This window comes from Microtus oregoni, unplaced genomic scaffold, assembly GCF_018167655.1.
Source record: "Microtus oregoni isolate MIOR12 unplaced genomic scaffold, Mior012 000035F_ref0000213, whole genome shotgun sequence".
Classification (NCBI taxonomy): domain Eukaryota; kingdom Metazoa; phylum Chordata; class Mammalia; order Rodentia; family Cricetidae; genus Microtus; species Microtus oregoni.
In genome coordinates this window covers 21,226,340-21,253,269 of record NW_024543094.1, presented here as the reverse complement: position 1 = coordinate 21,253,269, position 26,930 = coordinate 21,226,340, and the positions used below count along the sequence as shown (strand labels likewise).

Sequence of the window (26,930 nt, the reverse complement as noted above, 5' to 3'; positions counted from 1 at the left end):
TGAAATGCATCGCTGACCCACCAAGGTGACTTGTTGTGAATTCTGCTGAAACAGCTTTTCTTCCATTCTGTTTTGTTTTTTTTTGCTTTCAGTTTGAAGGTTTTCCTGTACTGTTCTCCAGTTACCAAGGAGCTGCTGTTAACTAGCACAAAGTACAAATTCTGGGAAAAACGAATTGTAAGTCGCTTGTAATTTTTAAATTGTAATTTTTGCATAGCACTACTTTGTTGTCGACCTGGGGAGTAATTTTAGAGGCATCCTTTTGAAAAACTCTTTGGAATTATTCAAAAGTCCTTTCTTCACACATTATAGATTCACCATTAGTTAGAACAGTGGTATTTGCTGTGTAATTCAGCGGTTTAGGAGTCAGCAGCTGGTGGTTTCTTGTTCCGCGAGAATGTGCTTTAGGTCTTACACTTGACCTACATGACAAAAAAAGAATGAGATATAGAATGCATAATTTGAGAGAGAGAGAGAATGGCGGGGGGGGGGGCGGGATCTCGCTATGTAACTTTAACTGGTCTGGAATTTGCTATATAGTCCAGGCAGACCTCAAACTCAGAGATCCACCTGCCTCTGCCACCTGAGTGCTGGGATTAAATGTATGTGCCACCATGCCTGACCCAGAATGGATAACTTTTCTTCTGTAAAAATGAAATGGATCTCTCCTCCAGAAGGTAGTCAAAAGAAAATTTTATGCTGCACACATAAATGTAAACATGGCAGACAAAGTCCTGTTATGAACCTTATTATCTAAAGGAGGAGCAGATTTCTCAGTGGAGGTGAGAAAAATTAAGAAAGCTCAAAGACAGGCCAATACTAACCTAGATCTAGATAAAGCAAAAGGATAGATTTTAAAAAGAAAAAAGAAAAGAAAGGGAAGGAACAGCATAAACCAAACAGAAACCCAAAGTGCCAGTGTAGCGGTTTTCCATCATATGGAGTAGAACTGAAGGCCACAGAAGCCAGCCAAACAAAAGGCCAGAGAACCGAAAGAGCCACGGAGGATCATCCGCTGTGATGAGAAGCTGCAGCTCAAGAGGACATGAACATATATGCCGTCAACAAAATACCTCTTGCTCAAAGTGATGCCTGCTGGAATCTGTCATGTCCACTGTAGAGCGTGGGGTTGGGGTTAGGATTGCTGTGGAGGGCAGGCTTTAAGTAACTGTCAGACGTCTGCACAAAGGGTAGTGTCTTGTCTGACAGGTGACAGCTTTCAAGCCCCGCCTCCTCTGTCTTCCCTGCCCCACACCTGGCATGCCTCTGCCAAAAATGGCCAGATCAAAGCAAGCCCCGGCCAGCTTCTTTACCACAGCGGCCAGGTGCGCAGCTCAGAGGTGGTGCATGTCTAGTGTGTTTGGTCCCCAGTGCTACAAAACAGAACGTGAGACAAGAGCCTGTGAGGTGGCTCAGAGGGAAAGGACTTGCCAGCAAGCCTAATGACCCGAGTTTGACCCCGGGACCTCTATGGCAGAAGGCGGAAGGAGAGATGGAACTCCAAGTAAGCTTCTGACCTCTGCGTGTATGCTCACTTCTCCTCCACTCCACAATAATCCACTAAATGTGAACAATTATCTTTTAAAAAGGAACCGAGACAAGAACAACTTTGCACAGACTGAGCCTCCAACAGTCTGTGATAATAAGGAATCCAGTGATTCGCAAAGAATGGGATGATGGGGGGCTGGAGAGATGGCTCAGTGGTTAAGAGCATTGCCTGCTCTTCCAAAGGTCCTGAGTTCAATTCCCAGCAACCACATGGTGGCTCACAACCATCTGTAATGAGGTCTGGTGCCCTCTTCTGCCCTGCAGACATACACACAGACAGAATATTGTATACATAATAAATAAATAAATATTAAAAAAAAAGAATGGGATGATGAATAGTTAAGGGGACGGAATTCTGATAACTCAATTTGATCACGACACATACAAACCAGATTATTGTTCTGTACCCAATAAGTCTGTGTGGACATTATGATTCAATAAAAACAGCTGCCAACATCTGCTGCCTCTAAAGCCACATCAGCCCCTTTCACCCTGCTTGGGTGCTGCACCCAGAAGATCCCGTGCTAGGAGTAGCCTTTCATCATGCTTGTCTATCCCCCTGCCCGCTGAAGGATGTCAGTGTCCCCTGCAGATGTGTCGCGGCAGCTGAGTGTCCCCTGCAGATGTGTCGCAGCAGCTGCACTGCTCTCCCTTCGCCTCTAGACCAGGCTGTACCGCTGCCCTTAGTCTGAGGCAGTCAGGAAGTGGGGAAGAAAAGACATAAGCTGGAATTCACAAAGGCATCTAGGGCCCGGGAGGGCAGCCAAGCCATGTCAGCATCTCCTTGCAGCCTCGATTAGTGCTGACCGCCTGCTTTGGTACTGCGTGAGTTACGGTCACATTGGCCCTTGACTCAGGGGAGTATATAAACCCTGTGAGCCCAGCGCTGGGGCATTGGAGAGAGGAGGATCGCTGCTGCTCACTGGCCTACTGCAGGTTTAGTGAGAGACCCTGTCTGGAAGAAGGAAAAGGTCATGGAGGAAGACACCTGACGTCAGCCTCTGCTTCCATACGCACATGCATGTTCACAGGAACACATACATACCAACGAGGTGTCGCTGTTCTGAGGACCAGGATGATCAAAGAAAGAGGGTCACTCCAGGATGTAATGGGGCTCTGAGGCAGCAGGGAGGCTCAGCCTCGATGAACTGAACCTCAAACAGCCACGGAGAAGCATATTTATATCACACCCCTGCAGCTTCATAATCCTCATCATGTGCACAGTAATGCAAGACGTCCAGGACCCTCTTGTGACCAAAGTACTGCAGGGGCTGTAGAGCTCCTTTAGAAACACCATAAGTCTCTGAAAACCATCACTGACTGAATACAAAGGATGACCTTAGGGCTCGGGTTCACCTAGAAACAATCCCAAGACTGTTCATGCCAGATACAATGGCTGTATGCATTTGTCCCCTACAGGGAAATCTATCTAGAGCTGGTGCTGCAGCTCAGCGGTGGCATGCTTAATGTCCCACATCCATGCACACGCAGATAGGAAAAGTGAAGAAAATGAAAGGTCTCCAAAATCTCTTCAAAACAGTCTCCAGCCCAGTGGTTTCATGATGCAGAATGAGCTGATGCTCTTCATCTGTAAATGGGATGTTTTAACATTTGTCCCCAGTTACTGTGTGTGTGTGTGTACTGAGTGTGCCTATGTGAGATTACTGTATTGCGCTATATTGTGTGTGTGTATGTACTAAGTGTATGTGTGTGTGTACTTAGTATATGTGCTGAGTGTGTGTTTATGTACTCTGTGTGTGTGTGCTGAGCCTGGAGCCTAAGGCCTATACACGCTAAGCAAGTGCTGTAACACTGAGCTATTAAAGGTATTTTTGTTTTGTTATGCCATTTTCTTAAACTACTGATTTTACTGAAATCACAAATGGTTACGTGGAGTCTATAACATCCTCACTTAATCTCTTTCCAGATAGCAATTGAAATTGAAACTCCTACCCAGATAGCTTTAGTTGACGAGGCATCAGGTGAGGTAACTATACATATTTTGTATTTTTTCTTTGTGCTAAAATGATTCTTTAAATTTCTCTTTAATTTAGAATGCTCATTTATTCATAAACAATAATTTATGAATAAAGTAAATTTTTAGAAAAACAACCGCAACATTTGTGAGTGTTTTGATCCCTATTTGCTGGGGTTCTCTCCCCATGGCCTGGGATTCTCTCCCCGTGGCCTGGGGTTCTCTCCCCGTGGCCTGGGGTTCTCTCCCCGTGGCCTGGGGTTCTCTCCCATGGCCTGGGGTTCTCTACCCATGGCCTGGGGTTCTCTCGCTGTGGGCTGGGGTTCTCTGACTGAAGATTAGGGTTCTCTCACTGTGGGATGGGTTCTCTCACTGTGGGATGGGATCTCTCACTGTGGGGTGGGTTCTCTCACTGTGGGGTGGGTTCTCTCACTGTGGGGTAGGTTGTCTCACTATGGGGTAGGTTGTCTCACTGTGGGGTAGGTTGTCTCACTATGGGGTAGGTTGTCTCACTGTGGGGTAGGTTGTCTCACTGTGGGGTGGAGTCTCTCACTGTGGGGTAGGTTCTCTCACTGTGGGGTGGGTTCTCTCACTGTGGGGTGGGTTGTCTCACTGTGGGGTGGGTTCTCACACTGTGGGGTGGAGTCTCTCACCGTGGGGTGGGTTGTCTCACCGTGGGGTGGGTTGTCTCACCGTGGGGTGGAGTCTCTCACCGTGGGGTGGAGTCTCTCACTGTGGGGTGGAGTCTCACACTGTGGGGTGCAGTCTCTCACTGTGGGGTGGGTTGTCTCACTGTGGGGTGGGTTCTCACACTGTTGGGTGGAGTCTCTCACTGTGGGGTGGGTTGTCTCACTGTGGGTGGGTTGTCTTACTGTGGGGTGGGTTGTCTCACTGTGGGGTGGGTTCTCACACTGTGGGGTGCAGTCTCTCACTGTGGGGTAGGTTGTCTCACTGTGGGGTGGGCTCTCTCACTATGGGCTGCAGTTCTCTCACAGTAGCCTGGTATTCTCTCTTTGTGGAGTCTTAGCTATTATTTCTCACACAGGGAGAAGTAAAAGTTCCCCCTTAAGGGCACTAATCTGTTTTCTGGGGGTTAACTTCAAGAACTAATCACCTGTCAAAAGCTTCTTAGTCAAATTCCCAGGGGTCACTGTTTGAACCCCCAGCTTCAGGGAATGGAGACATTCAGTCATAGATTGTTAGAATTATTTCAAACATTAGAAGGACTAAATATGGTATATTTATTCTTTTTAATTTTTGCCAAATCTCTCTCCATGTTTATGACAAGAATGTTATTTGTTAATAGTACACAATGTTGTCATATTTATTGTTTCTTATATCTGGAATATAAAATAGTGGTTTGTTAATATTTTTGAAGCAAACTCAAGTACAATGGCTATCTTCTTTTTTAATAATTTTGTTTATTTACAAATAAAGTCTCTGCCCAAGTGATAAAGTTTACTTTTCAGCCTTAAATTTAGAGCTAGTACTTCATGGATGTATTGTTTAATAGTAAATAAGACTGTAGGCCTTAAAACAAAGCAAAGCCCAATCTAAATGACACCAAGGGCTAGGGGGATTTGCCTGTATTCTGGCAGCCAAGTTAGTATTTGCTCTGTAGTCTGTTATAACATCATCATATGTGGCTCTGCAGTGTGGAACTCAGGAGGTGACCATTTAGATGCTAGAACATAGGGTGTATTCTTCATCAGTTTCATCCTGGTAGAGCCAGGTTTGGGTAGCAGGGGGGACAAGAAGGGAAGGAGTGGGAGAGAATAAGGGAAGGAGAGCAAGCCTGAATTTTGCAAGTATGACCTGGGAGGGATGTTCTCATTGGCCTTGCCACTGCAGATGCTTCTTCCACGCCCAGCACTGAGCACCGGGCAGGCTCTTGCTGGGGTCTTGCTGTGCCACTTACATGCCTTGTCTGTGACCTGGCTTTTGTGCAGTGTGTCCCCAGCCCCAACCTGGAGACCCCCGTTGAAAGGGGCCTGCAGGATGAGTACTGTGAGAAGAGGCTGAGCAATTATTACTGAGCAGTGAACCATTGCAGACAGAGCTCTGCCCGCTCCTCTTGAGAGCTGGGGAGTCAGTGGTGCCCAGCAGGCTCTGTCTTAAAAGGACAATGCCATGTGATGAGCTGGGACCGGGCTGCACCCACTCCTTTTTTCTGTTAATAATAGCATTATTACAGTATTCATCAACACACAATCCACCCCCTTGAAGACCTGATAGCTCTAATGCATTCACAGAACTATCCGTACACCACCGTAGTCAATTTTAGAATATTTTCACCACTCAGAAACCCTGTGCCTGTTACAGCCACTCCCATCCCTTCCTGTCACAGCTCCTGGTGGCTGTTGTTTTCCTTTCTATCTTTTTGGACTTGCCTATCTGTGGAATTATTATACATCATGGGACTTCTTTCTCTGAGCATTTTTCAATAGGCATCCCTGTATGTGGATGGCATGCATATATAGAATCTTATCTTTATGGCTAAATAGTATCCCATGGTGTGGATAAACCTCATGCTGTTTATCCATTCATCCGTTGCTAGGCATTATGAAGTGTTTCCACTTTGGGGCTGGTGTGAGTGTTTATGCAATGAATGTCCATGCACAGATTTTCTCTTGCGGCCATTCTTTTGTGTGTGTACCTAGAAAAGGAACCGAGTCCTGTCATAGCTCTGTGTAAGGGAGTGGACAAGTCCACTTCTTCCACAGTTTGAAGAGTGAGAGACTGAAAGAGGCGACGCTATGAATTATGAATTAGGCTGCTCCTCATGATGACTTTTGTACTATTGTTTTCTTTTCTTTTTTCTTTTTTTCTTTTTTTTAGAAGGAAGAGGTTGTTGTGACTCTCTTACCAGCTGGTCACTGCCCAGGATCAGTTATGTAAGGGGCCCCTCTGTTCCCATTTCTTCTTATATAAGTATGTATTATGTTTGTAGAGATAACTTTTTAGCATTTAAAGGGTAGTGTGTGTACAGAGATAGATTTCCTTTTTCTGGCAGTGTCTTTAATCTTTCCTTCAGAATTGAGCTTCGGAAACCGAGATGAAAACCCCATGCAATGTGGCTTTCTTGGTGTACATGCCTTAAATTGGGATTTCCTCTGTGTCTCAGCTCTGTCGTATCATGGGGATGTTTCTCTCTCTGGAATGCAATGATTTGAGTGTATATTAGGAAGTGCTAGAATATTCCAGGCCATGCCTAGGACAGATTCAGTAATGTTCCCATCCTGTTTGATCGTATTTTATCGTATTTATTTTTGCTCCTCATGGGGAAAAGTGCTAGTCACCAGGACTTAGCACTGCCAAAATTCTAACACTACCTTGTAAGGCATATGTTTGGCAAGAGGCCTTTGCTGCCATGTTAGCTTTCTTAGGACTTTGTGATTTGGAAGTTACTGAGATACATTTATTTTTCAGGTTTTTATTCCAGGGCAGTAATGGAACTGTCTTATACACAGGAGACTTCAGACTGGCAAAAGGAGAAGCTTCTAGAATGGAGCTTTTGCACTCTGGGGGCAGGTAGAGGACCTTCTAAAATTCTTGTCTGTGCAGGTTGAATAAGTGTGTGTGTTTGTATGTGTGTTTATGTGTATGTGTGTGTGTAGGTCAGAGGATAATTTGTGGGAGTGGGTCCCGTTTCACCACATGGGTCCTGGCAATGGAACCCAGGCTGTCAGGCTTGGTGATCGGTGTCTTTACCCAAAGAGTCGTTTCTCTGCTCCAAAATCTGAACTCGCTCTGTAGACCAGGCTGGCCTTGAACTCACAGAGACCCACCTGACTCTGCCTCCAGAGTGCTGGAACTACAAGTATGTGCCAAAACCAACTGGCTCATAAATATGTATTTTATTGGATGATTATTGTTCCAGTGGAATTGATAGACAATGGATTTGGAAGTGGAGTGGCACACACTTGAAAATAACTCAGGTTCTACATCATTTTATACACAATTATGTCCCATGAAATAGCTAACAGTATTTTTTTCTTCTTCTCAGAGTAAAAGACATCCAAAGTGTATATTTAGACACCACATTCTGTGACCCAAGGTTTTATCAAATTCCAAGTCGTGTATGTTTGCCTGGGGTGATGGGGTTGCCTGGGGTGACGGGGTTGCCTGGGGTGACGGGGTTGCCTGTGGTGACGGGACTGCTTGGTGTGACGGGACTGTTTGGGGTGATGGGACTGTTTGGGGTGATGGGACTGCCTGGGATGATGGGGCTGCCTGGGGTGATGGGGCTGCCTGGGGTGACTGGACTGCCTGGGGTGACGGGACTGTTTGGGGTGATGGGACTGCCTGGGGTGATGGGGTTGCCTTGGGTGATGGGGCTGCCTGGGGTGGTGAGCTGGGAATGTAGCTACCTGTCTAGTTGGAATGGCTGGTGGAGGCTATTACAGCAGTTATCCCTTTGGGAAGCAATTGCCTCTGAATGTTGAAGAGGAGAAAGGTTAATGAGTTCCTTCAAAGTATCTTTTTTTTTCCCTTTGGCCATCTAGGAGGAGTGCTTGAGGGGAATTTTGGAGCTGGTTCGGAGCTGGATCACTAGGAGTCCACACCACGCTGTGTGGCTGAACTGTAAAGCAGCTTATGGCTATGAGTATTTGTTCACCAACCTGAGTGAGGAGCTGGGAGTCCAGGTACCTCTCTTTTTTCCTAGCCCCCCTTCCTTGCCTTGCCCCTCCCTATTCCCTTCCCCTACTCCTTTCCCTCCTCCTCCCCAAATAACTGAAGATGGGGTGTGGGGGGTTGGAGCATCTTGCCAAAACACAACTGCCTCTTAGAAGTCACCTCATCTTTATAGGTACATATCCTCGCAAAAGGACTCAAAACATCTCAAAAATATGCCCCAGGGGCAAAGTATTTTCTCCCAAGGTGTGGGTTATAAAATAAATAAATTTTGACCAATATCAAAAGTAAATTTGAACCCAGTAATATCAAGTGATACCTGGCTGTATTGCTTGCAGCTTAGGTATTGACAGTGAACATTTACTTAACTGATTGGAAACACACATATACACATGAATATGGATTTCTCCTTGATTGTGTGCTGATCAGGTTGCTATGGAAATCGTATTTCCTGCTTTGACTCATGGCCAACAGCACATGAAGTACATTGACTTGGAGCTAGTCAATGGGTCAGTGCTAGGCATGGTGGGAGTTTCCACTTGTCCATTTCGACCACTCTTTCCCAGATGTTTGATGCTGGCCCCTCAGACCCAGGGCAGAAGAGCCTGGGGTATGTGTGGTGGCTGTTGAGCATGCACCTCCTCCTCCAGGGCACTCAAAAGTGTCTGGAACTTTTGTGCCTGAGAGAAGGTGGATTTGAGATAATCACTGAACAAAATGAAACATTGGGACCAGGTGGACATTTGTAGTTGTGTGCTATTAAATACAGATCCACCCGATGACAAATCTGTGCCCAGGCCCTAACCGTGACCCACAGTGTACTTCAGCATTGTTAAAATGATCTGGTTTTGCTGGGCATGTGACTCAGTGGCGGAGCGCTCACCTGGCATGCACAAGGCCCTGGATTCTATCCCCAGCACTGGGGGTGGGGGGAATCTAGTTTTTCTGTTTGAAATTATAAAATTCTAACCTTCACTCTCTATAAATGTCTGTCTCTCCTTTCCAGTTCCCAGGTCTATTTCTGGAAGTTCTTCTAACCAAATATTTTGATGTAAAGACATTAATTATCCATTTTGAGAAAGATTTGGTTTTATCTGGGGTCACTCTGCCTATGTGTTTGATATTAAAATGGGCTTTTAAATAAAATTATGGTAGTGATAATATTCACACGTATGCGCGCGCATACACACACACACACACACACACACACACACACAGACTCATTTACATTACCTGTCTTTTAAATTCTTCTTCATACTCTGTCTCTCTGATGTGTAGTGGTGGCAGTTATTTGGGGTGTAATTTCAGGGGTATGTAAAGAGTGGAAGCCACAGCTCTGAACCCTGGAGGGAGAAGTGGGGGGCAGGGAGGCTTCAGGGAGAAGCTTTTGATGGTGGCCCTAGAGTTTCCTTACATCCCTTTGGCAGAGATGGGGATAATCCTAGATCAGGAGTTTACAAAGAAAAAGTGGTGAGGTTTCCAACTCAGGTGCCTCAGGGATGATCTGCGGCTGCCTTCTCGGTCACCGCTATTCCGATTCTCTCCCACGGTTCACTCTAGCCCTCCCCATCCTTCTCAGAGAGCCTGAACGGCACATTCACTATTTTCTTTCTTCCTTATTTTCTTTCATCTTTCCTGGGAGAAAGGGGTGCATTGCCCAGGTCTGTCTGAAACTCACACTATAGCCAGACTGGCTTCAAACTCATGATCCTCCTGCCTCAGTCTTCTGAGTGCTACGATAATAGAAGCATCACTATACCTGACTTCCGTTTTCTCTGTGTGTCTGTGTCTGTGCAGTGCATGGGTCTGATTCTTTGTTTAAAGACAGTCTCTCATTGGCTCTGTGCAGTGTGCATGGGTCTGATTCTGTGTTTAAAGACAGTCTCTCATTGGACTGGAACCCAGTAGGTGGACTGGCTAGAGGTATGCCCCAGGGATCCTCCTATCCCACCTCCCAATTGGGATCACAAGCTCAGGCCGCCATAGCCAGATTTTTTTCATGGTTCTGGGGATCAAACTTAGTTCCTTATGCCTGCAAATCAGTGTTTCCTGACTGCCCCCTCCCCAATCTCTCATCTTTCCTTCCGATGGTCATAAGTAAATCAGCTCTGAGTCCAACAGGCCAGTCGGGTAAGCGGTTGAGCCTAAGTTCTTTCTGCACCCTGCCTTAGCAGCAGCCAGCACAGTAACTGACATTATTTCTGTGTGTTTGTTAGTCTCACACCAACATGAGGGTGTTACAATTTTAATTTTGTTTCATGATCCTAATATCAGTTTAGGCACTAATATCATCTGCTTTGAAAGACCCAGAAGACAAGCTTGGAGTAAAAGTGACATAATTGGTTTTAATACTTTAAACTGTTACTAGCCTTAAATTTCTTCAGGTCAGCCACATTTGAGTATTTGTTCTTCTGGATCTTTCTCTCCTCTTTGCCATGTGAAGTTCTATGGGGCAGGACAATCTGGGTCCTACTTTCTTTTCCCCACACCAGCTGTCCTATGGGGCATGTCGTTTGCCACACATGTAACATGCATGCCACACACAACATGTTACAGTTGCTTCTCTCCCTCCTCTAAGTGGGTTCTGGAGATGGAATTCAGGGCCACAGCTTCTTTAGCCCACACTTGCCCCCACTGAGCCATCTCACCAGCCCAGTGGGAGCTTCTTTTTTTTTTTTTTTATAATTTTTTTTATTAAGAAAAGAAGAAAAAAAACATAAACAAAAAACAAGTTTCCACCTCCTCCCAGCCTCCCATTTCCCTCCCCCTCCTCCCACCCTTCTCCCCCTCCCCCCACTCCTCTCCCCCTCCCTCTCCAGTCCACAGAGCAGTCCAGGTTCCCTGCCCTGTGGTAAGTCCTAGGTCCTCCCCCCTCCGTCCATATCTAGGAAGGTGAACATCCAAACTGGCTAGGCTTCCACAAAGCCAGCACATTAAGTAGGATCAAAACCCCGTGCCATTGTCCTTGGCGTCTCATCAGCCCTCATTGTTCGCCATGTTCAGAGAGTCCGGTTTTATCCCATGCTTTTTCGGTCACAGTCCAGCTGGCCTTGGTGAGCTCCCAGTAGATCAGCTCCACTGTCTCAGTGGGTGGGTGCACGCCTCGTGGTCCCGACTTCTTTGCTCATGTTCTCCCTCCTTCTGCTCCTCATTGGGACCTTGGGAGCTCAGTCCAGTGCTCCAGTGTGGGTCTCTGTCTCTGTCTCCATCCATCACCAGATGAAGGTTCTATGATGATATGCAAGATATTCGTCAGTATTGCTCTAGGATAGGGTCATTTCAGGTTCCCAATCCTCAGCTGCCCAAGGAACTAACTGGGAACCTCATGTTGGGCACTTGGGAGCCCCTCTAGGGTCAAATCTCTTGCTCACCCTAAAGTGGTTCCCTTAACTAAGAATTGTGGTTCCGTGCTCCCCTATCCACCTTTCCTTTATCCCAATTCTCCTGATTCCCCAAGTCCCCCCTCCTTCCCTTCTACCTTTTCTCTCCCCATCTCCCCTTACCCCCATCCCACCCCACCCCCAAGATCCTAATTTTCTCCCCGGCAATTTGGTCTACTTCCCTTAGCCAAGAGGATAACTATATGTTTTTCCTTGGGTTCACCTTCTTACTTAGCTTCTTTAGGTTCACCTATTGTAGACTCCGTGGCCCTAATTTATGGCTAGAAACCAATTATGAGCGAGTACATCCCATGTTCATCTTTTTGGGTCTGGGACACCTCACTCAGGATAGTGTTTTCTATTTCCATCCATTTGCATGCAAAATTCGAGAAGTCATTGTTTTTTACCGCAGCGTAGTACTCTAGCGTGTATATATTCCATACTTTCTTCATCCATTCTTCCATTGAAGGGCATCTAGGTTGTTTCCAGGTTCTGGCTATTACAAATAATACTGCTATGAACATAGTTGAACAAATGCTTTTGTCATATGATAGAGCATCTCTTGGGTATATTCCCAGGAGTGGTATTGCTGGGTCCAGGGGTAAGTTGATCCCGAATTTCCTGAGAAACCGAAACACTGACTTCCACAGTGGTTGCACAAGATTGCATTCCCACCAGCAATGGATGAGGGTACCCGTTCCTCCACAGCCTCTCCAGCAAAGGTTATCCTTGGTGTTTTTGACTTTAGCCATTCTGACAGGTGTAAGATGATATCTCAAAGTTGTTTTGATTTGCATTTCCCTGATTGCTAAGGAAGTTGAGCACGACTTTAAGTGTCTTTTGGCCATTAACCCCAGAAGCACAGACATTAAGGGCAACATTGAATAAATGGGACCTACTTAAACTGAGAAGCTTCTGTAAAGCAAAGGACATAGTCAATAAGACACAAAGGCAACCTACTGATTGGGAGAAGATCTTCACCAACCCCACAACAGACAAAGGTCTGATCTCCAAAATATATAAAGAACTCAAGAAACTAGACTTTAAAATGCTAATTAACCCAATTAAAAAATGGGGCACTGAACTGAACAGAGAATTCTCAGCAGAGGCAGTGGGAGCTTCTTGGTTGTCTTTGTTGGCTTTGGCGTCTGCTGTAGTGCTAGAGTTTAGAATTGTTTGACATCCTGGAGATGCATATTCAATAGGAACCAAATGATTCTTGAAGGACAGTATTAACACAATCAGGGGCAATCTATGGGATGGGTCCTTTGCCTAGGGACACCACAGCTCAGAACGAGACTGCAGAGAAAAGATTCATCCACTAACCGGACAGTGTCCCCTGGAATGTGTGTCCTCTTATAACTGCATTTCAAACAATGTGCTTCTTCTACCTGCTCTTCTTCACAGGTTCATGTGGACAAGATGGATATGTTTAGAAACATGCCTGATATCCTCCACCATCTCACCACGGACCGAAACACCCAAATCCATGCCTGCCGCCACCCAAAGGTACTGAGAAACATCTGTCCTGTTCTTTGTGGGACCTGAGAGATTGAGATCAAGAAGGCACCTCAGAAATTCCCTTTCGGAACTCTCCATGATCCTAAGCTGTTAGCTGGAGGTCGTGCAGTTATACATACCTATATTCCATGAGCACGTACCTCATAATGAGGAACACACACAGATTCTTAAATTCGTACAGAAAATTGCTTCTTCTACATGAAGATGGAGATTTATTTGTAATGAAGTTATTAATCTGTGCTAGTTGTAATTTAAGCAAATATTAATTCTTTGAAAAATGCATACAATCAATTTTGGTCATATTTGTCCCCTCTATTCTTCCCAGATCTACCCACTTCTCCCTGTTCATCCACCTGCGTGTGCTCTGTTATTTTTGTCAATTTTAATAACTCGTAGAGTTCAGTTTGTGCTGCCCATATTTTCCTGGGTGTGGGACCATCCACTGGACACAGCTGACCTGCCAGAAGCCACACCCTTAAAGAAAACTGACTCCCTGTCTTCGGGAAGGCATCATCTGTCCATAGCTCCTCAGGAGCAGGGTCTGCTCTGGAACTTTCCCACTCTGTGTTCATGTGTGCAGCAGTTCTGTCATGGCTAGAAGACAGTTTGGCTCCTGTCCCCATAACCTCTGGCTCTTCTGTCTTTCTGTGCCCTCTTCCACGATGGCCTCTGAGCTTCAGGAGTGGCAATGTGTTAGAGACGTCTCGTGGCTGGGCACCACCCACACACTTACTCCCTGCATTTCGGCCAGCTGTTTTTGTGTCCGCCACCATCCACTGCACACAGAAACTTCTCTGATGAGGTCTGAGAGCAGTACTGGTCTGTGGATAGAGAGATACAATGTGGAGGCCAGGATGATACTATGTCGAGCTTATAATTTAAGTAAACATGTTCACAGTGTATTACTACTTGTTTCTGAGACTTAAGACAGGTGTACGCTTGAAAACTATAATTCTCGGGCTGGAGAGATGGCTCAGAGGTTAAGAGCATTGATTGTTCTTCCAGAGGTTCTGAGTTCAAATCCCAACAACCACATGATGGCTCACAGCCATCTGTAATGAGATCTGGTGCCCTCTTCTGGCCTACAGGGACACATGAAGGTAGAATGCTGTATACATAATTAAATAATCTTTTTTAAAAAACTGTAATTTTCTTCTACTCACTTAAATATCTAGGTATAACCTCCTTCCAACTCTGAAGGCGATACCATAGTGGTGGAAGCCCAAGGAAGCACCTCAGGTGTCTTTGCTGCTCACTGTCACAGTTTTTCTTTGTACTTCTACTGTGAACCCTTGAGTTACCAGCCTTCCATTTTGAGTTTGCCTTTGACGTTTGTTTTCCTTTGATAATACATCTTTTCCCTGCACCTCATTATATCTATAAAATATATATTTTTAAAAAATAAATCTTTATTTATCTATTTATTATATACACAGTGGTCTGTCTGTGTGTATGCTTGGATGCCAGAAGAGGGCACCAGATCTCATTATAGATGGATGTGAGCCACCATGTGGTTGCTGGGAATTGAACTCAGGACCCCTGTAAGAAAAGCCAGTGCTCTTAACCTCTGAGCCATCTCTCCAACCCTATACAATATATTTTTAGTTACATTTGCTCTTCATATTCTCTGTTCCCCCTTCCCCTGATTTCCATCCTTTTCCCAACTAATGTCTTTTTTTTTTTTTTTTTTTTTTTGAGACAGGGTTTCTCTGTGTAACACCCTTAGCTGTCCTGGAACTAACTTTTATAGATCAGGCTGATCTTGAACTCACAGTTCATCCATCTGCTTCTGCCTCCGAGTGCTGGGATTAAAGGCATGTGCCACCACTGCCCAGCTTCAACTACTGTCTTTGACATTTAATTAAGACAACTGAGTCAGGTGGTGGTGGCGCTTTAATCTCAGCACTCAGGAGTCAGAGGCAGGCGGATTTCTGTGAATTTGAGGCCAGCCTAGTTTACAGAGTGAGTTCCAGGACTGACTCTATAGCTACTGAGAAACTGTCTTGAAAAAAAAAAAAAAAAAAAAAGGACAATTGAATTAGTTACCTTCAAATACAATTATGTGCCTGATCATAATTTTCCCCTAAAATTTGAGCTCTCTGAGCATAGAACCCTCAGCAACATGCATATATATGTAGACCACTGTTGCAGAACATAATAGCACTGCTCCATGTGCCTAAACCCTTAAGAACTATGCATGAAAATACGTTTTCTCATCAACGACCTGTAATGTTCTAATAGAAGCCTTTGCAAGAGAACTGCACATTAACTCCACGCCTAGGAGTTCTTACTGCTCTTTCAGAGGACCTGCGTTTGGTTCCCAGCGCACAACTGCCTGTAAATCCAACTCCAGGGATCTAATGCCCTCTTTCGGCTTCCTTGGACATCCCATATATATATGTACACACACACACACACACACACACATATACACACACATGCACACCCACATACAGACAAATAAAAAGAATTTTTTTTTTCAGTAAGAAAGCTGCATGTTAGAAACTATTCCTGGCGATAGGTAGCCACACAGTCTAACTCATGACTATAACTGGCGATAGGTAGGCTACATAGTCTAATTCTTGTCATTTATTTAATCATACGCAGCTACCCATCCAGTAGACTCTTGGATGGCGAAAAGAATGTAATAATAAACCGGGAGATCTCCCGTTGTGCCCTGATTCTGGCTGTTGTAGCATGGACTAGGCTCAAACTTGCCATCTTCCTGCTTGTTTCCCCAGCCATCATATGCCACCTCCACAGCCCAAAGAGTAGCTTGCTTTTGATTTTCGTGAGAGTCTTCACTGTAGATAGGGCTAGGCTGCTGGAGTCCAGGCTGGGCTCAAACTCATGATCTTCCAGCCATGTGGCACCTCACTAAGCCAGGGAGTCCTCTTTGTAAGTACAAACCTACTTTCCAGCATTATTGGAGCACCCAGGTTATTTATTCTAAAATAACTTGTTTCCTTCCTTGCGTCTGCAGTTTCTTCATATCCAAAAACTCACCTGCAATTGCTTTTGAATGCCAGTCTACAATAGCCTTGTTGAAAATATGTAGCTAGGATTTAAAACAAATGTGTTTCTGTTTTGTTTTCAGGCAGAGGAGTATTTTCAATGGAATAAGTTACCCTGTGGGATTACTTCCAAAAACAAAACTGCGCTCCATACCATCAGCATCAAACCATCCACCATGTGGTTCGGAGAGAGAACCAGAAAAACCAACGTGATAGTGAGGTAAGGGACCGATGGCTTGGTCTTCAGAAACCCAGAGGGGAAGTGTTGTGTTTAATGAAGTTTAAACTCAGATCAGCAAGAGCCCAGGGAGAGGATGTTACAATTGTAGGAACTATGTTTTTTATTTAAACATTATTTAAAACGAAGGGATGTTGCTTTCAAACTATGGCAGTACATTTGCTGATATATCTAGGGACTTCCTCTGTGAGAGACAAGATGGTTGAACTGTGAAGGCATCCGAGGGCTTTGCAATACAGACAGGTATTGGAAAGAATAGAAGCACCGGTACAGTAGAGGCAGCTCCACAAATGGCCTCAATACCTTAGCAACGCCTCCTTGATTTGGGCTATTTAGAATGTCTACAGAAGGTTTCCGTGTCTGAAGAAGTTGCCTCCTGTCCCAAGAAGCAGTTCCTCACATCCACGTGGCTTCACACCCAAACAGCCTAAGTGGGGTTCAACCCTATAGTACCACTTAGTTTTGCTAAGTGTCCTTTTGTGTTCTGTTTTTTCCTAGGACAGGAGAGAGCTCATACAGAGCATGCTTTTCTTTTCACTCCTCCTACAGTGAGGTAAGAGGATCCACCAGCTCCTACTGCTGACTGCAGCCTTTGGGGTTGGTCACCACGGGGCAGGGTATATGTCTGTGGGGTGTACATATATGTGTGCATGCGTGTGGGAAGGGGTGAGTGTAGATGTGTATCTGGGTGGAGGCCAGAAGGCAGCTTCAGGTGTCGTCCTCAGGAAGGCCGTCATACTCTTCCACACCAGGTCTCTCATCAGCATGGAGTTCAGCAGTTAGGCTGGCTGGCCGTTGGCAGGGGTCCTCCTGTGCTTTCCTGGCACTGGGATTACCAGTGTGCGCCACTATACCGAGCATTGTTACATGGTTCTGGGCATCAAATTCAGATCCTCATACATGCAAGGTGGGCACTTTAGGGGCAAGTAATGGTTTTTGTGTGCATGCCTCCCTAAAGGTATAAAAAAGTTGTTTGTGCAAAGTTCCTAAAGAATAGGCGTCCTTTAGTTTAGAGTAGCCATTTTCATAGTTCCTGGAAATCCCTGGGGCTCTGTGTCCTCATTTGGTCCTTTGCGTTAGAGTTAGAGTTAGATGCTCACTGCTTTGTGCCCTGGCCATCCATTGTGGAAAGAGGGGATCCAAGTCTTTGTACTATCATTACCAACTCTGTCCTGCATAATGGCAGCGGATGTTTCACCGGGTACCTGGTACTGGCCAGCGGGTACTGGCACTAGCATTTCACAGGTGTTATCTTCTTTATACGGTAGATGAAGAATCTGAGCCTTAAACTTACTGAGGTCACAGCTCACCAATATCTAATAAGTGAGATTTGCCTGGTAGAACTCTTAAGGAGAATTCTTCTGTTTTATATTCTGAAGAGGCAAAAAAAAAAAAAATATCAACATACTTGTGAATGTTTTAAACTGTAATTGTTTCGAATTGGTATGAAAGGACTTTGTATGTGCAGTCTTTTGAGTCATACACACACAAAGGGCCTGGAACACTTCCTCCGAGCTGTGTGTCTCGGAGTACATGCAGCCTGCACTGGCTAGCAGCTTTGCTCAGGACACCTTCTGCTTCGGTCTTGTGTGTACTCCCTGTCCACATCCACCTGTATGTGAACAGCGTTCAGACACCTTACATCCAGTGTTTCAGACTTTGTGGTAAGGTATAACTGGAGGTTTCTTGTCCCGCCTGGTCCCGCAGCCACTTTTACAATAATCACTCAGAGACTTAATATTAGTTACATACTGTTTGGCTTGTTAACTCAGGCTTATTATTAACTAGCTCTTAAAACTTAAAATAACCCATTTCTATTAGTTTACATTTTACCACAAAGCTTGTGGCTTGTCATCTCACAGCTTGCTTCCCTGGTAGCTGCTGGCGTCTCTCAGACTCTGCCTTCTTTCCCCCTCTATCTCTGCTTGGATTTCCCGCCTAGCACTATTCTGCCCTGTCATAGGCCAAAGCAGCTTCTTTATTAACCAATAGTAATAAAACATATTCACAGCACACAGAGGGGCATCCCACATCAGTAAGGGGTCCTCTCTCTGGCACTAGAGAAATGTGCACAGAAGCAGGTTGTCCTAAGTTGTCTACTAGGAGAGACCTGCAGGCCCTGGGCCACCGGAGATCACTACTGGACCCAGTCATACTGGACTCCTTGAGTGCTATTGCATTCAGGCTTGACTGCATTGCTCACTTTAGTAACTGCAAACTAAGATGTAATGGGCAGAAGAGTTTGGTGTCTTCAAAGGTGGTAGCCACTGCGTGGTATTTGATTCCATAAGAATAGGCATTAGAGCAAATCAAGTGATCTCCAAGATGCAGTTGCCCTGGTAATGACTATTTATACGCAGAAAAAGGTACAAGACCTTCTTTTCTTGTATCTATTATGGTCAATATTCAGCTGTATTCTAACTCACATGGAAGAGGGTTTGCCAAATGTGTAGGCAACTGGCCTTGGACTAAAAAATGAATGTCAAATTTTACAAAGGCACCATTTTTAGATTCCATTAATTAGGAACTCAAGCTCTTTCTGTGGAGCAGAAACCTGAACAAAGTTCAACTGTGCAAGTTCCCAGACTCCCACGTAGCGCAGCACAGGGAGCGTTTAGGGGAATGAGGCCAAGGCATTGCCAGTGCGTGTGTCTTGTTTGGCAGGTCCCTCGGTGGTCCCCATGTGCAGCCAGCACTGAAGCAGGGTCACAAGGAAGCTCTGCTGCCCTTTCCTATACCTCTCTTTTCTGACACCCTCAGTTTTCTTTTTTTAATTAATATTTTAGTTAGCATACAAAATAATGAATTTTATCATAACATTTTCATACAAATATATCTTCATACTTTGTTCATTTTTGCCCACCATTACCCTCCCTTGTCTCTCCTCTCCCTCTCACTGGTCTCCTTCTTCTCCTGAAACAGTCCCCCATCTGTTTCCATTATGTATTGTTAGACCTAGTTTCCACAAATGAGAGAAAACAGACTAGACTATCTCTTTCTCTCCTGATAGTCCCTGTCCCATAGTTACTCTCCCGCTTTCCTATCATGTATCTGTACATGTACCATGTATGTGTGTATCCACATGATACAAAATGCGCTATCTGCCTGAGTTGGCTTATTTTGCCTAACACAATGATCTCTAGTTTTTATCCATTTTTCTGCAAATGACATAGTTTGTTCCTTATGGCTGGACACAACTCCATTGTGTCTGTATGTCCCCTCTTCATTTATTTCCATGGAGAGGCCTCTCAACTGGTCTGTATACTAGGAACTGGGAATAGACTGGCACCTCAATTTCCCATCAGAGATAGCTGATGCATTTTATATTCCTTCTAGATTAAAGATTTTTTGAGCTACATCTGTCCAGTGAATGCATATCCAAACGTCATTCCAGTAGGCCTCACCGTGGATAAGGTCATGGATGTGTGAGTAGCTTCTGTTTGTGGGTCTTGTGTGCTATTGGTGGCTCTGGCTGGGAGGCATGGGAATGCTATGCTTGAAAATCTGCCTGAGACTGATGAACACATACAGCACCAAGCTTTGAGAGACAGGTGGGAAACAGGCTCCAGGCTATGGAGCAGTCTAGGCGGTGAGCCACCACTGCCCAGGGTTTTCAAAGGAACAGGTACCTGGGAGGAGGGGAATAGAAACTGAGGTGGAGGTCTTTGAAGTGTAGGGATTGAATGTGTCTAGGAGCTTGATATGCCATAGGCACCACAGGTGTATGTTAACGGAAGAGCCAGGGTCCTTGTGCCAGAGACAAGGACAATGCTTCCTTTTAGCAGGTACAGGCTACTTCCTCAAGTCTCGGAGAGGATGCTGGGTTTTGTCCAAATGCCAGACTTTGGGAAAAAAGATTTCTTGGGACCAGACAGGTGGGAGGCTGTCAAGGACAAAAATCACCAGGGAAGCACGAGGAATAAGAGCTCAGTCGTGCAAACGGGAGAAAGATACATGTTCTGATGGCGGGAGGAGTGGAAGTGGAAGTTACTGGTGGCCAATTTTGTTTCTGCTTTATTAGAAGCCCACATGTAATTAAACATTTTCTTTTGTATTCATTTTCCAACTGTAACATCTTCACTCCAAAGCAATGATTCTTTGATTATTTCATTTCATTTTACATTCCATCCACAGTTCTCCCCCTCCACCCTCCTCCCAACGAGTATGGGCTCCCATGGGAAGTCAACAAAACGTCTGGCACTTTAAGTTGGGGCGTCCCACCATAGGGAATGGGCTCCAGTAGGCTAACTCATACACCAGGGATAGATCCCGATCCTACTGCCAGGTGCCCTACAGATAGTCAAGCTTCACCACTGTCTCCCACATGTGGGGGGCCTAGTTCAGTCCCATGGAGACTCCACAGCTGTCAGTCTAGAGTTCCTGAATTTCCACAAACTTGGTTCAGCTGCCTCTATAGATGTCTCCATCATGATCTTGACCTCCCTAGCTCATATATTCTCTTCCCTCTCTCTAATTGGATTCCTGGTGCTTGGTTGTGGATCTCTGCATCTGGTTCCATCAGTTGCTAGATGAAGGCTCTATGATGATAGTTGGGGTATTCACCAATCTGATTACAGGGGAAGGCCAGTTTGGGCTCTCTCTCCACTGTTGCCAGGAGACTTAGCTGTGGTCATCCTTGTGGATTCTTGGGAATTTCTCTAACCCCATAGTGGTTCCCTCTATCAAGATCTCTCTTTCACTGCTCTCCCTACCCACTTTGACCATCATTCCCTCATGTTCTCATTTCCCATCCCCTCCCCTTTACCCTCCTTGTCCCCAGTTTACCCAGGAAATCTCATCTAACTCCCCTTCCCTGGGAGATCCATGTGTTCCTCTTAGGGTCTTCCTTGTTACCTAGCTTCTGTGGACCTGTGGATTGTAGTCTGGTTTTCCTTTGCTTTACATATAATATCTACTTATGAGTGGCCAATTCTTTTTTATTGTTTTTATTGAGCTATACATTTTTCTCCACTCCTTTCCCTTCCTCCTCTCTCCCTCTACCCTCCCTGAGTGGCCAATTCTTAAGATGTGAACTGGTAAGATAGAGAGATGGCTGAGTGGTTAAGAGCTCTCCAGAGGCCCTGAGTGTGGTTCCCAGCACCCACATCCAAAGCTGCACAACTAGCTCTAATTCCAGCTCCAGCGGACCCAATGCCCTTTCTAACCTCCATGGAACATATTCACCTCAAACGTGATGGACACATGAATACAGAAATAAAAACACAATCTTTTTAGAGTGACCTAGTGCGGTGATGGACACATGAATACAGAAATAAAAACACAATCTTTTTAGAGTGACCTAGTGCAGGAACTAGATTATCTTGGTATTAAGGTTATTTGTGCCAGCTGACACCATTTTTAGTAGACTAAAAATGTTAGTTAGAAGCCAGAAAGCATGGTAGTGTCAAGAAAGCAACATGCTGGCTAGTAAGGCAAGAGTTAAGAACTTAATCCGGATCACTGAGATTTAAGATTGTCTTATAGATTTAAATGGGAATATACTTAGAATCATTTGGAGTGCTTGTTATCCTATCTTGTACTCCTAGCTTGCATTTCTATTGGGCAATCTGTTGTGGGTAGGTGGGTGGAGAGTGACCTTCACTTGGTAAAAGTTACCCAAAGAGAATGCATGAAATGGCTACAGAGAGAAGCAGTAACAGCAGATTCTGGAGGTGCCACATGGTACTGAGCCAGGGAATATCACAGACATGAGAACATAGATGACAAATAGAAGTCTGGCTGTAGTCAGGTTGGGAGCTTCATGGCTGCCACAATCTGCTGAGTTGGCTCTGATCCTCAAGGCTTCGAGCAAGCTGGCAGAAGGAAAGTAGGTAGTGTAGCCCTCAGTGAGGGTGGACCCCCTGCAGATCTTATTTCTGTGACCTGGCTTTCAGCTTGTGACTCTGGAATCAGATCAACTTTGTGGGATCCTTGCAAGAGGTAAATAAATGCCATTAAACAGAGAAGAAGCACCTCTCCTAGACTCTCCGGATGCTAGGTTTCAATGGGTGACTTATCTTGTCTTGGGATAGAGCTCATTAAGAGCAAAGATTCAAGTTTGGCTTTAATCTGTTAAGACGGTTCCCGCTGTACATGATTGGTATCTACTAACGTTGTATGTAAGTGCTTCCACTGGCCACTTCATTAAGTTGTAGATCTTTATTAAACATTGCCTTTATCTCCCACAAATGCTCACTTGATCGCCCTATGGCTTTGTTCTAATCTCTCTAAGTGATGTTTATGCTTCAGCAACTTTCCCAAAAGGAAAAGTCAAATATTCTGATTTATATCAGTTTAAAGCCTCTGTGCCGATCTTCCCGAAGTGCCGAACCAAAGTACAAACCACTTGGAAAACTGAAGAGAACCAGAACAATCTATGTAGACTCAGGTAAGAATGGTTCTAGTCTTCCCAAAATGCACCTGTGACAGGAGGGCTGTGTTGTCACCCCAGAGAATTTTTGCTAGGATGCTGAAGAGACTTAGCTTCCTTTGGTTCTGATCAGACAGAGCAGGGGTATTACACAAACAGTTCTTCTCCACTCATTCTACTTTCTTATACTGCTATTTTGTTTTGTAATTAAGAACATAGATAAGATCTGACTAGAAATGAGAACTTCAGATTCTGAGCAAAGCCTTGTTTGTTGGCTTATAGCAGCCATACTTGGTGGTTACGACTTCAGATTTGCATCCTTTGGTGAAGTGCCAGAAGTGAATTCTCACTGGAGAAGGATTCTGTGTATTGAACACTTCTACAGGGCAAGTCCTCATCTTCTACACGCTACAACTAGACATGTAAACAAACTTCCAAGTGGTGTCAGTCTGACTTTGCCAAAGAGAACACTGGAATTTAGACAATTTAGAAAGTCCCCTGAAGTCTAGCAGGAAGTGATAGGGCTAGGATTTGAACTCAGGTCTGTTTTCCATTTTAGCTTCCATATTTCTACTCATTTAGAATCTAATTTTAAATTACTTTTGAGATTTTATGTATATATGAGTTTTGCTCTCAGGTATATCTGTGCACATGTGTAGCTGGTGCCCTCCAAAGTCAGAAGGCCTTGGAACTAAAGGATGATTTATTTTATAAGCAATATGCATATTTTAGTCCATGCATGTCACTGGTTTTATTGAGTGGGTTTTAAAATATGATCATCACTTTCCCTCCTTTTCCTTCCTCCAGCCCTTTCCACATCCCCCTTCAAGTTGATAACCTTTTATTATTATGCATACACACATGTATTATGTATATGCACAAACAGAGAAACATGTGCTGGTTTTTGTTGTTTGTATATATGGTATCAGGGCTGATAACATTGCATTGATGACTCATAAGGGGGCTCATCCCTGGAGAAGCTAATTCTCCCAGCAGTCATTAGTTGCCTGTAGTCACGTTGTCTAGGGGTGTAACCCTGGAAAATTGCACCCTTTCACATTAATGTGTCAATTGATATTGTCATTATTCAACTTTCACAGGAGACTTCTTGGTATTTTGACTTATTTCCAGTCTGTTGCCTCTTCCACAGTATTCCCTCAGCCATAGAGGCGGGAGCTATGATGTACATTATCCATTGATTTCTGCATTGCGTCCAGTTGTGGTTTTCTGTGATGGCCTCCATTTTCTGTAAAGAGAGGATTATTTGCTCAGGGGTGGTAGCTACCCTTTTCAGGAAAGGTGGCTCACAGACAAAAGACAGCACAAGGGCAGAAGGCGTAGAATTAGATTTGGGGGCTTATAGATCATTTTCTGTAAGTTTGCTGACCAAGCCTTTGTATCCCTTAGTTCTTAAAATGTTCCATGGATAGTCCACACACAGGAGAATTAAATCAGCATCCACATTAGTTGGCTCACAACTGCCTCTAACTCCAGCTTCAGGGATCTAACACTGCTGATGTTTTCAGGCACGTCATTCATGGGCACATACTCAAACAGATACACATACATATAACTGAAAACAAAATCCTTTAAGAAAAAAAAAGGTCACCCTGTGAGTCAAGTGGTCCCTCAAGTGTGAGAAGTACTGACCTATATTCTCAACAGATGGCAGCCTTTTATTATCTCTTTGCAGACTGGCACCTGTGTTTATACCATTCCAAGATTTGAAACAGGTAAATGGTACAGCTCCAACTCTCACTGAGGAAGGAGTCTCATTCCCTTGTTCCCTACATGCCTGTTTTTGTTTTTTTCAGAGGAGGAAGATGATCTCTTTGATGACCCTCTACCAATACCGTTAAGGCACAAAGTTCCATACCAGCTAACTCTTCATCCTGAGGTATTTCCAGTGAAGGCATTGCCACAAGACCAGCCTGAACTGAAACACAGCCCTGGGTGCTACAAAGCAGACAGTATGCAGAAGGTTTCTCTGGCCAACTTCATAGACTGTGAAGAATCTAACAGTGACACTGAAGAAGAGTTAGAAACCCCGCCTTCACTGCAGGGAGGTCTGGGCCCTGCAACAGTCCCCCAGCAAAATGCTGATGCAGACACACCACAGTGGGAAGTGTTCTTCAAAAGAAAAGATGATGTCACAGATGAATGTTTGGAAAATTTACCTTCCTCCATAGAGACGGGGGAATCTCAGTCACCAAGGCTCCTCACTGACTCTGATGGAGAATCCACTCACATCTCTTCCCAGAATTCATCTCAGTCAACACACATAACAGATCAAGGAAGTCAAGGCTGGGACAGTCAGGGTGATACTGTTTTGTTATCGTCCCAAGAGAGAAGTGCTGGGGATAGCACATCTTTGAACAGAGATGCCTACACACCAAAAAGCAGAGAGAATATTTCCGCCTCTCAAATGGAACAGAATGCACATGGTCCACAGGATTCTTACTGTGATTCGAAAAGCAGAGATGAAGTAAATGGAGGTCCTCACATTGGAGAACCAGATACTGTGAGTGGCAAGAAATCCCCACCTGAGGAGAAAACATTACTAACCAGCATACATGCGGATTCACAGAGCTCCTCTGATTTTGAAATCCCTTCAACTCCAGAGGCTGAGCTTCCTAAACCAGAGCATTTACAGTATTTATATGGAAAACTGGCAACAGGTGAGAGTATAGTTGTTGAGAAAAGAAAATGCTCACTCTTAGATATTTAAGAATTAAAACCCTAATTTTGATGCTGCAACACAATGTCATACACAAATTTCTGGGCCACACTCATAGCTGTGGATGTATATGGCCTGCAGGTTAGACACACCTGTTAGAGCAACCACTAAAAAACCTACACAAAGCGATACATTGGTATAATAATGGATCAGAATGGAATACTAAAGTATGCTCAAATGACAGGGTCAAAACCAGTGTTGCATGAGATTGTAGAACTAAATCTAAACACGTTAATTCTCACAATAAATGCAAATGATGTAAAGAGAGTCATAAAAACACAGACTCAGGGAAAAATCTAAGTCAACTATGCTGTTTACAGAAAGCGCAATTCAAGTGATGTAAAGTTAAAAGTAAAAGGACAATGTAAGTATGAAGCCAGAGAGACTATAATAAGAGCAGATACTGTCCTAGACAAATTGTCTAACTCACCAAGACAATGGAATGATAGAGCTCTTGCCTAGCATGTATGTAGTCCTAGGTTCAATCACCAGTACTGCCCTCCAGAAAAAGAGACCAGATAATACACAAATATAAAAATTTTAACATGCTTCTCTTAGAGAAAATGGTATATATACATTAAATCAGTATACAAAATACAAAAACTGACCACCACCAGATAACTAGATCTGATAAAACTTTTACTTCACAGCAGAATACATCTCTTCAAGTATGTGCAGACCATTCCACCAAGATACACTGTATCCTAAATCATGGCAAGCAGTCTAGAAGAAAAGGCAGCCCTGTTAGAGTAAACTGATAGCACAGAGGCAGGGCTGGGGAGATGGCTCAGCAAAACGCTTGCTATTTCCAGCACGTACATGGTGGCCCACAATTGTCTGTGACCATCCCGAGGACCCAGGCACACCCAGGTGTGTGTACAGACAGGCAGGCAAAGCACACATAAAATAAAAACCTTATAAATCACCAGTGAGCTAGGCAAGGTGTGTTCTCACTGTTCTGGAGGCTGAGACAGGAGGTCAAGCCTGGGCAACTTATCAAGAACTGTTTTAGTAAATACAAAGGCCACCAATACAATGATACAACTGAAACTACAACAATTACAATGTAAAGGAAAATGCTCTGTGAATTGTGAAATTACCTTAAAGTACAATGCTTTTGTATTGATGTATATGAATTTAATAAATCTTAATAAACATCTTCATAAGCACTTTACTATGCTGACATTTTACAAGTCAAGAAAAAAGATATATATAGGCATACCACTTAAAATAAGCTTAAATGGAATCTCACAATGTGCAGATTAAACTGAATGTCACAGATCATCACTGTGCTACATGGCAATTAGATCAGGAATTACTAGTCCCAACCTAGTGGGTATATGACTTAGAATATATGTATATATAACTATGCATTTGAATATATTCACTAATACTTTAACTTTATTTTTGTTTTGTTTTTTAACTGAGCCATAAATCTCAGCCCAAGAATTGGGCTGATCCAAAGTAAGCATTCAAAACATGCCACCATTGTTCTGAATGTATGTCTAATAT

At 44.3% G+C, this 26,930-nt stretch overlaps 1 protein-coding gene across 2 annotated transcripts in view; it reads left to right on the top strand.

Annotated features, from left to right (window-relative positions):
• Dclre1c (DNA cross-link repair 1C) overlaps positions 1 to 26,666 on the top strand; it is a 31,267-nt gene extending 4,601 nt beyond the window's left edge. The window contains exons 3-14 of one of the 2 annotated variants that reach the window (XM_041630704.1): positions 93 to 177; positions 3,476 to 3,535; positions 6,362 to 6,417; positions 6,953 to 7,054; positions 7,530 to 7,602; positions 8,029 to 8,169; positions 12,946 to 13,047; positions 16,157 to 16,293; positions 16,810 to 16,864; positions 19,648 to 19,736; positions 22,605 to 22,699; positions 24,496 to 26,666. In XM_041630704.1, the coding sequence (XP_041486638.1) occupies positions 93 to 177; positions 3,476 to 3,535; positions 6,362 to 6,417; positions 6,953 to 7,054; positions 7,530 to 7,602; positions 8,029 to 8,169; positions 12,946 to 13,047; positions 16,157 to 16,293; positions 16,810 to 16,864; positions 19,648 to 19,736; positions 22,605 to 22,699; positions 24,496 to 25,409 (1,909 nt within the window). In that variant the 3' untranslated portion in view covers positions 25,410 to 26,666. Of the gene's footprint in view, positions 1 to 92; positions 178 to 3,475; positions 3,536 to 6,361; positions 6,418 to 6,952; positions 7,055 to 7,529; positions 7,603 to 8,028; positions 8,170 to 12,945; positions 13,048 to 16,156; positions 16,294 to 16,809; positions 16,865 to 19,647; positions 19,737 to 22,604; positions 22,700 to 24,495 lie in introns of those variants that run through there. The other variant, XM_041630705.1, reaches the window with a different exon arrangement.
• Positions 26,667 to 26,930: the final 264 nt, after the last annotated feature.